Source organism: Centruroides sculpturatus, unplaced genomic scaffold, assembly GCF_000671375.1.
Source record: "Centruroides sculpturatus isolate CEXI.00-Female unplaced genomic scaffold, Cexi_2.0 scaffold778, whole genome shotgun sequence".
Classification (NCBI taxonomy): Eukaryota; Metazoa; Arthropoda; class Arachnida; order Scorpiones; family Buthidae; genus Centruroides; species Centruroides sculpturatus.
Genome location: NW_019385068.1, coordinates 180782 through 191911, shown reverse-complemented (window position 1 = coordinate 191911; position 11130 = coordinate 180782). Strand labels below are relative to the sequence as shown.

The 11130-nt window shown below is 27.5% G+C and overlaps 1 protein-coding gene across 2 annotated transcripts in view; it reads right to left on the bottom strand.

Annotated features, from left to right (window-relative positions):
• Nucleotides 1-1525: 1525 nt before the first annotated feature.
• The window catches only part of LOC111634186 (neuropeptide F-like), a 16256-nt gene continuing 6651 nt past the window's right edge, over nucleotides 1526-11130 (bottom strand). Inside the window, exons 2-3 of one of the 2 annotated variants that reach the window (XM_023378894.1) lie at nucleotides 9640-9682; nucleotides 1526-1819 (exon numbers count right to left, since the gene is read on the bottom strand). In XM_023378894.1, coding sequence (XP_023234662.1) covers nucleotides 1769-1819; nucleotides 9640-9682 — 94 coding nt within the window. In that variant the 3' untranslated portion in view covers nucleotides 1526-1768. Of the gene's footprint in view, nucleotides 1820-5710; nucleotides 5754-9639; nucleotides 9683-11130 lie in introns of both variants that reach the window. The other variant, XM_023378895.1, reaches the window with a different exon arrangement.

Below are 11130 nucleotides of genomic sequence, written 5' to 3'. Positions count from 1 at the left end.
TCTAAGGGTCCCGGATCTCGGGAGCTCCGAAATTAAAGACGAAAAGATGTAAAATTATGAGGGAGGAGCCTCAATCTTTTATGCCTAGAGATTCCGACAGATCTTAATTCGTCACTTAAGCAAATTGCAGGATTAAAACAGCATTAATAATACAGTCAACTTCCCTATAACATTGTTAATTATTTCGTTTTATATGAATTCCATGTTGTTCGAGTCACTTAGATTTTACAAATACGTGTGCCGGGCTGTGAACGGCTCACGTATTTGTAAAATCTAAGTGACTCGTACAACATGAAATTCATATAAAACGGGATAATCAACAGTATTATAGGGGGTCGACTGTACTTTTGATGTGTATCAAATATTATCACGATAATTTTGTGATCCATCTTTCGTTACATTGTTTAGTAATTTATAATTCTCACGAAATTGCATTTTTATTTAACATGTTTTGTTTAATTTCATTTGTTATATTGTAATGGAAGCCGGAAAAAAACTTTTGCTATATTCTTGTCTTTTTAAATTATTTACGAAATTATATTGTATGTGTACTGTAATAAGATGATAAACTTAAAACTATAAAAGTTTAGTTTTAGAAACTGAGTGAAAATATTATATTGAAACTTACCGTAAATATGTATGACTTAACATAACACTGTGCAGTTTCAGCTATAATTATTCCTTGACTTTATAGAGAATTTAAAAATAAAGAAAACTCAAGTATGTCAGAAGAATGATGAATTAAAATTATTTGAAAAACAAAGTAATTTATTAATTAATATAAAATAAATATACCAAAGTGTTTAATAAATTTTATTAAATGCTTTTATTTAACTTGCTTTGTATGCTCTCAAATCTTGCAACTCAAATTTTATCCACTTCTAATTAAGATGTAAGGTGAAACTTAGAGGATTTACTAAGATATATCCTCTAAGTTTTACCTTGTCTTAATTATCATTAAAATGAATACTGTAATCATTATTAAAATGCCTCACCTCAAAACTCCAAAAACAAAACCAAATGTAGAATTTAATCATGATGTGCGTGTAATAATGCATACGGTGGAATTGGATTGAATTATTATTGTTTAATGGCACAAGGTCTTCATGGGCCATGCTGTGCACCAATGTATACGGTGGTAGTGAGGTGATTCTACCATCTCTCATCCCAAACACAAAAAACATGACCAATAAAAGCGTTTATTAGATATTTTAAATGTATTAAAATTATTAGATGATATATTTATAAGAACAGATATTGTTCACTCTTCGAAATTTATTACTAAAATTTTTACTATATCTCAATAGAAACAATATTATTTTATCTGTAAGTTATATAGTTTACTGACAGTATAAAAATATATTTCTTCTATTTTAAAAGCTTGTTTTAGTTTCATTAACTCGAACTCCATGTTTTTAAATTTGTTTAATAATAATATATCTTATCACACTTTATATATTTTCGCAATTGAATAATGTTGGAATTTTATTTTCTCGCATAAAATTCAGAAAAAATAAATTGCAAGTCTGTAAGAAAACTTTAATGATTAAAACGTCTCATGATCGATACACTTCGGTTTTATTACTTAAAGTGATAATTAAAATGATTACATATTCACTTTCTTTCACATTAAAGCTGGTGTATTATTTCATCACATTTATACTTAATCTACTTATATCAATGAATGAGGATAAAATAGGGTAATTTTCTTTAAATAAAGAGGGGAAAGAAATACATTGCTGGGATATAAACAGCAGATAGAACATCTTCACCGTCGGAATGATGGTTTCATCTCATTCTTTCCATTTTCATAAGGAAACTGAAATTAAAAAATTAAAAATTATTTATAAGAAAGTATTAAATGACCAAAAATAAACAATTAAAATTATTATTTTATTGCTTTAACAAATAATTTAAAAAATAATACGTTATAAATCAGTATTTAAATTACTTTTATTTTAAGAGACAATATGTAACATTATCATTTAATGAATTTAAATTGAATAAATTAAATTTTAAATTTTTCTAATATATTCTTGATCATGTCTTAAGAGAAAGAAGCAGTAAAGTATTAATAGAATTCATTGCATTGATCGAATTCAGAAAAATTTGTATAAATTCATAGTATAAGGCAACGCAACGCATGGGCTATCTACTAAGGTGTGGGAAACTTCGGGAAAATAGTCCCTATTTAGGTATTAGACACGAAGAAAATCCGGAAAACTCCACGTGGGCAGCCCATTGTGAGATGCGAACCCGCGACAAACCTCCAGTGTCCAGTGGTTTTATGCTCATCTGGTAGGCGAAAAATTGGTATGAATTTCAGCAATCGACGTATTACGATTGATTATATCATTATAAATTATAATGTCAAACAAAGAAAATATTAATAAATCCGAAAAACTATTATTAATAAAATTGTGTATAAATTAAAACGAAAATGTTGAAATTACATATTCATTACTAGATTTAGACAAACAATCCCATATTTTATAAATACTACATATGAACAAATAAATAAATAATAATATAAGAAAATTTTCTTGTTGATAACATTTTTATAACTATTTATACACTATGAGAATCATTCTATCGTATTAGAACTTAATATATATAATAAAATAATGTTTTTATTATAGATATAAAATACTTTTATTACATTTTTTATACCACACCAAGGCCATGACTTGAAAAACAATTTAAAAATATACACACATTTTTTAAGATGTGCTGTTTTAAAATGGGATAAATCGATCGTATATATTATCCAGCAAATTAATCTTACTGTCCTATATATTTTAAGCAATATTCCTTCTCTGTAAACAATTTTCAGAAAGAATACATTTTATTTTCGTCATTTCCCCCTTGTTTTTGACGTGACCAAAATATTACCGTAGTAAACATTTAAGCTTCATTAAATTTATATACTTACAAAGGATGTATCCTGTTCTATTACAAGTAATACATTCTCTTTAAAATAATTTATTGATTATTTTTAAATTTACTACTTCAATAAAATTATTAAAAATATATTTTTTAATTTAATGAATGCTAGAATAGTTTTAAAAAAAAATTTTAATTAAATAAAGATTTATTCTTTGTAAGAACATTCAGGGGAGAAGCCACTGGAGAGGTTTGTGGATCGTTTCTTCCCCAATGTCGAAGAATTCCACTGAATATTCGGCGAAGTCACGCAACCAAAAGGAGGAAAAAAATAATAACAACAATATATTTTTCGGAATTAAGAAAAATACAGAAGGATAGAGAAGTGTAATGAAGGAAGGATAAGATGAATGGGGGGAAAATGAGCCAGTCTTCTTGACCGGACCGATATGTGGGCGTTTTATGGGATCCGGGAGTAGCGAGGGGTTCCTTCTAAATAAATGAAATACGTAGAGTGTTTCTCTATTAATAAAAAGAAAAAGATTTTATTTTTGTTAGAAAAAATAACATTAATCTATAAGGATAGTAACCATTACGGGGCTCTTAAATTTTCTTCGCCTGGGAAAAAATTCTCAACTCTCCTCTTTGAAGGCCCTTGGCTTCGGTATGAACTATCGATATCAGTCATAAGTATCAGTCGCCAAAATCACCCCTAATGATAAATGCCTAAATACAGTCCTGAGAACATTAGTATAAAGATCAGAGAGATTGTTTTCATTATTATTCCCATGTGTTCACTTTAATTTCCACTTTACAGGCAATTTGAATATAAAATGTTTCGACCTGTTGGTAAATATTTGAATACCTGTAAGCAATTTACATCTTCAATAAAGCGAATGATATAAAAATACTGCATTTAGATTGAATTCATTTTATATACGAGGAAGATAAAAGAGAAAAAATAATCGATTATCCTAAAATGTAACAGGTTGTTTGCATTCTCACTAAACATATAAACCAAAATAAATAAGATAATGCAAGAAAACTTCGATCTTAATACAACTTAATGCCATTCTTTATAGAATAAAATAAGCAAATATTGTTAACTAAATTATAATTACAACAAAGAGAAAAGATAACCAAATTATTCAACATTAATAATTGAGTTAGGTATACAAATTAAAAATATTTTTAACGAAGGATTTACATATACAGAACGTAAATGGATGATGTTACACAGATCGGGAGCAGATTCAGTGGTCCGAAGTAATGATATTTGCTTATTATACTTACGGCCGGAAATATGTGCGAGCGGTAGAGGGCTGCAAAGTTCTGCTTAGTGTGAAACTCCAGTGCAGTCAGAAAAATATATTGTGGGACGAATAGTCGTAGAAGTTAAAATATATCAAAGAACATCCAAGTATTTTTCAAAGAGTTCGGCAGAATATCATCAAGGGATGCCACTTCGAACACTTTCTATAACATTGCACAGAGCACTAAAGCGTCAACACACAATAAATATTCAGCAATAAACAAACCCATTTTCCAACAAATGTGTATTTGTGAAATGTCTTAGTGCCATAGGAATAACAGCATAAAACTTCGCGGCTCTCTACCACTTACACGACACCCAGCCTATAGCTAGACGGGAGCCATGGCAACTGTAGAAAGTTGAAAACTATTGAGTTACTCTTGTCCAAATGACTAAATTCTTGTTCCAAATGACGACTTGTTCCAAATAACTAAATTCTGCTTATATATCTAATTAAAAAAACTATAAATAAAATCTTAACGTTCAAAATTCGAATAATTTTTGCACTGATTTGTGCATATTCTAAATTTATTTAATAGTATTATATTATATTTCAAAAATATTCTGGGAAAGAGCCTCAGACACTTTTTCTCTGGGGTATGTGGTCTCGAGATCCCGATAAAGTCATCCCACAATTTGCTAGAGATACCCCTTCTACAGTCGTTCTAGCTATCCCCCACGACACGTTTCAGGCCGTAATTATAATAAGTAAATATCATCATTTTGGACCACTGAACCTGTTACCGATCTGCGTAACATCATCTCATTTGCACCCTGTACATAAAGCTATATTAAATGTTTATTATAAAATATATTTTTAAAATTATGATTAGAAATTTTCAATATTTTAAAGTTAAAGTTGAAAAAATAATTCAACTGATTAAAATCATCTCTGAAAATTGTCTATTTCTATTATTCGGCACTTCTCTAACCAATTATAGAAAAGAACGTTTTTAAAATTTATATTTCATAATTCTTTTCTTTAATAACACGACCAAAAAATTATATAATAAAGATTTAAGAGTCATAAAAGCTCAAATAACTAACTAGAAAATGCGATAAATTAAATAAATGTAAAAATAATTCTGAAATAAAATATTAAAAACATAAGTGACGAAATCACCGTTATAGATTCCATAAAATTTTTAATGTTTATGAAAAGAAGATATTCTTTTTGTATTCTAGAGATCTTTTTTAATATATCCAATTAAGTTGATATGTAGAAGTTAAAGACACGGTAATAAAATAAAGATAGCTGTAATTCTGTTATAACAATAAATTTTGATGAGGTTGTTTCTCTGTTTTTATATTTTATTTCACTAGTAACCTGGATTGTTAAACAGAAAGAAAACGGATTATATCCAAATACTGCAACAAGGATTCTCTATATAATGAACGTCACGTCCTAAACGTGTTTTACTATCAAGCTGTACTCTTAAACTTACCATTTATAAATTTGAAAAAGTTTTTATAGTTATAGAAAAATAAACATTAAAATAAAAAAAAAACACTTACCTTCGGAAACATGCTTTGATATTTATCGACGCTTCTTCCAAACCTAAAAAAATGCATCATTTTAAAAACAATTTTCTGTTTATATTAAAATATATAAAGTAATATTTAATGAAAACAGAATAAAAACAAATTGTAATTATTCAGATATTTAGTTTGTCAATGATTTTAAATACACTTTTCTTACTTCATTACGCCATTCTTTTTATGATAAAAACTAAACACCTGAACTAACATAAAATTTTTAAATGTTTCTGTTATTTTATGAATAAAATTGAATCAACAAAACTTTCCCTTATTAAAAAAATAAGTTTCTTTTAAGATTTTAATGCAAAAATGTATCTTAGTATAATGGATAATCGCTGTTATTACTACTGGCTGTGAATACGTTTACTACATTCAGTAACTACATGCTGATATTATGGATCGTAAAACGTTTCCGATATTTTTATATACTTAAATTATTGTAGATTTTTCCGTACACTTTACGGAATTTAATATAAAATAGTTGTTTACTTTCTTTCCGGTCATTCCTATAATATATATTTATTTTACAGAAGACATTGGGCGTTGATCCATACTTAAACACGTATCTGAAAATTGAGTTTAATGAAACGGTTTACGAGATTTTACACAAAATTGGAAAAGGAGTATTTTTAGTTGAGGGATCACGATACTTTATATTATAGTCGGAGAAGAAAGCGACATTTTGTATCCTCGCACGCCAACATCGCATCTAAACGAGTTACACACGTCAACAAGGAATAACCAAATCTCTCTGGGACACCAGGAATGACAACTTGTTGACATTTCAAGCGATTTATCGCCATTCAATCTGTCCCCGGAGAAGATACAATTTTCATTGGTAGCGACAAATTGACATTAGAAGCGAAGTGACAGGTGATCTTTCGACAATATAAATTTTCTTTCGGGATCCATTAATCCAGAAAGACATTTTTAACTCTGTCTTTTATAAGTTTTAAGTCTCTGTTCTTCAACATATATCTTAAGCATGAGCATAGATCTATATTGGACAGAAGGGCATAAGTTATCGCCAATATTTTAGTACTGGCAAACTGTCCCTCTCCCAGCGTATTTTTATTTTATACCATACTACAAAAATTAGGATTGGAAACGAGTACTGTACTGTACATCTCATTTTTTGTATTTACTCAAAACCCGACAAAGAAATTTTTCTTACTCATTGTCATTGGTCTGTTTCCCTCAATATATATATACAGATCGACACTGATGGTCTTAAGATAATTTCAAGGTATCAAAATATAAAACCGACTCTCGGAATTGCAATAATTACTTATTTTTCCTGTGTTTATTTGTTGATTAAACTAAATAATGCGAAAACACAACGCAAAATGTTTACTTTTATACTACAAAAGTTTAATTCGAGAATTTCATGTCAAAACTTTAATTCTAAATAATAGCTTGTTTTAAAAAGAAAAAAAATCTAATTTAAACAAATAAATATATTTCAAATTTTAAATTTTTTGAAAACATTTCAAATTAAAATAATACCAGTTACTTATTCCCATCGTTACAAAAAAAAAATGTTAAATTAGAAATTCGAAAAAAAATAAATAAATTTTACATTTCTAACGTTACAAATTGAAAAGTTTATTTTGAAATACTAAATTAATACAAACGATTATTTTTATTATTGGCAAAATACACTTCTTTTTAATAAATTTTAAAACTTAATATAATATTTTAAATGATATGACAAAAATGATTAAATATTAATAAGTTACATTGTGAAAAAATATTATCTTAACATTAAAAATTGTAGGGGAAAAAATCAAGCTAAAAATTTATTATTTTTTTACACTAGTCGCTTAATTGTGCTTAACTTCCGAAAAGTTTGGCATATTATAAAACTTGTCAAAGTTTCCCATCGAATAACCTGCTTCAAGTACTAGCTTCTTATGTAACCTGTGCAAAATTTTATTTTTGACTCCTTTTTTTCTTTTGGAAACATAAGAAAACAAATACGATAAAAATGATCGGGCTTTATTTTAGGGCTTCCTTTGTCCTGATACCTGTGTCTGCGCACCTCTTGTACTGTATCTGGCTAGTTAAGACATTAACCTGATGTATAATAACTTTATATTCTCAAATTATATCTTTCATACGATTCATATGCTCATCAGAAGCGTTTATCTGGTATAATAAGTTTTTTTTAATTTAAAAAAAACAATAGCCGATTTTAAAAAGTCATAAAAAAAGTCAGATGTTTTCCTATAAAGTAAGATTTTTTTTTACTCGTAGTGAAAAACTTTTTAAATAATATTTTTGCTATAGAAATTATCTTTATAACGAAATACGTATTTTATTTTTTAAAAAATCTATCGCGGTAATATAATGTTTGTGAAGATAGATTTTTTTTGTTTAATTTAATTGTTTTGTTTAATGATTACAGTTTGGAAAAGACTTAACTTTTATGTACATAAAACTATCTTCGTAGCAATGATAAGATGATATGTAGTAAAAAATATACGAATTTGTTTACTTTAATCATTAAATTAAAATTCTATATAAAAATAACTATGAAAAATGACATGGCAGACTTTCAAACTTTAATTTTTTTAATTAAAAAAACTAATATTAAACTCAAATGTTCCTTCATTTTTTAACAATTTCAATCAATACTTTATTGTTTTAATAACTTTTCTACGGTGTTTGCCTTTTTTTTTTTATCGCATGTCTCTTCAATATTAAAATACAACGCAACATCGAAAACGTTGCTCGCGAAGAATCGCTCGTTAGCGAGCGATGCTTCGCGACTATTTTACTATTCAAGAGCTTACAACTCTTACATAGTACAATATTTTATTTTAAAATTACAGATATAAAACCGNAAAACTATAAATAAAATCTTAACGTTCAAAATTCGAATAATTTTTGCACTGATTTGTGCATATTCTAAATTTATTTAATAGTATTATATTATATTTCAAAAATATTCTGGGAAAGAGCCTCAGACACTTTTTCTCTGGGGTATGTGGTCTCGAGATCCCGATAAAGTCATCCCACAATTTGCTAGAGATACCCCTTCTACAGTCGTTCTAGCTATCCCCCACGACACGTTTCAGGCCGTAATTATAATAAGTAAATATCATCATTTTGGACCACTGAACCTGTTACCGATCTGCGTAACATCATCTCATTTGCACCCTGTACATAAAGCTATATTAAATGTTTATTATAAAATATATTTTTAAAATTATGATTAGAAATTTTCAATATTTTAAAGTTAAAGTTGAAAAAATAATTCAACTGATTAAAATCATCTCTGAAAATTGTCTATTTCTATTATTCGGCACTTCTCTAACCAATTATAGAAAAGAACGTTTTTAAAATTTATATTTCATAATTCTTTTCTTTAATAACACGACCAAAAAATTATATAATAAAGATTTAAGAGTCATAAAAGCTCAAATAACTAACTAGAAAATGCGATAAATTAAATAAATGTAAAAATAATTCTGAAATAAAATATTAAAAACATATAAGTGACGAAATCACCGTTATAGATTCCATAAAATTTTTAATGTTTATGAAAAGAAGATATTCTTTTTGTATTCTAGAGATCTTTTTTAATATATCCAATTAAGTTGATATGTAGAAGTTAAAGACACGGTAATAAAATAAAGATAGCTGTAATTCTGTTATAACAATAAATTTTGATGAGGTTGTTTCTCTGTTTTTATATTTTATTTCACTAGTAACCTGGATTGTTAAACAGAAAGAAAACGGATTATATCCAAATACTGCAACAAGGATTCTCTATATAATGAACGTCACGTCCTAAACGTGTTTTACTATCAAGCTGTACTCTTAAACTTACCATTTATAAATTTGAAAAAGTTTTTATAGTTATAGAAAAATAAACATTAAAATAAAAAAAAAACACTTACCTTCGGAAACATGCTTTGATATTTATCGACGCTTCTTCCAAACCTAAAAAAATGCATCATTTTAAAAACAATTTTCTGTTTATATTAAAATATATAAAGTAATATTTAATGAAAACAGAATAAAAACAAATTGTAATTATTCAGATATTTAGTTTGTCAATGATTTTAAATACACTTTTCTTACTTCATTACGCCATTCTTTTTATGATAAAAACTAAACACCTGAACTAACATAAAATTTTTAAATGTTTCTGTTATTTTATGAATAAAATTGAATCAACAAAACTTTCCCTTATTAAAAAAATAAGTTTCTTTTAAGATTTTAATGCAAAAATGTATCTTAGTATAATGGATAATCGCTGTTATTACTACTGGCTGTGAATACGTTTACTACATTCAGTAACTACATGCTGATATTATGGATCGTAAAACGTTTCCGATATTTTTATATACTTAAATTATTGTAGATTTTTCCGTACACTTTACGGAATTTAATATAAAATAGTTGTTTACTTTCTTTCCGGTCATTCCTATAATATATATTTATTTTACAGAAGACATTGGGCGTTGATCCATACTTAAACACGTATCTGAAAATTGAGTTTAATGAAACGGTTTACGAGATTTTACACAAAATTGGAAAAGGAGTATTTTTAGTTGAGGGATCACGATACTTTATATTATAGTCGGAGAAGAAAGCGACATTTTGTATCCTCGCACGCCAACATCGCATCTAAACGAGTTACACACGTCAACAAGGAATAACCAAATCTCTCTGGGACACCAGGAATGACAACTTGTTGACATTTCAAGCGATTTATCGCCATTCAATCTGTCCCCGGAGAAGATACAATTTTCATTGGTAGCGACAAATTGACATTAGAAGCGAAGTGACAGGTGATCTTTCGACAATATAAATTTTCTTTCGGGATCCATTAATCCAGAAAGACATTTTTAACTCTGTCTTTTATAAGTTTTAAGTCTCTGTTCTTCAACATATATCTTAAGCATGAGCATAGATCTATATTGGACAGAAGGGCATAAGTTATCGCCAATATTTTAGTACTGGCAAACTGTCCCTCTCCCAGCGTATTTTTATTTTATACCATACTACAAAAATTAGGATTGGAAACGAGTACTGTACTGTACATCTCATTTTTTGTATTTACTCAAAACCCGACAAAGAAATTTTTCTTACTCATTGTCATTGGTCTGTTTCCCTCAATATATATATACAGATCGACACTGATGGTCTTAAGATAATTTCAAGGTATCAAAATATAAAACCGACTCTCGGAATTGCAATAATTACTTATTTTTCCTGTGTTTATTTGTTGATTAAACTAAATAATGCGAAAACACAACGCAAAATGTTTACTTTTATACTACAAAAGTTTAATTCGAGAATTTCATGTCAAAACTTTAATTCTAAATAATAGCTTGTTTTAAAAAGAAAAAAAATCTAATTTAAACAAGAGTTAAATGACGTAT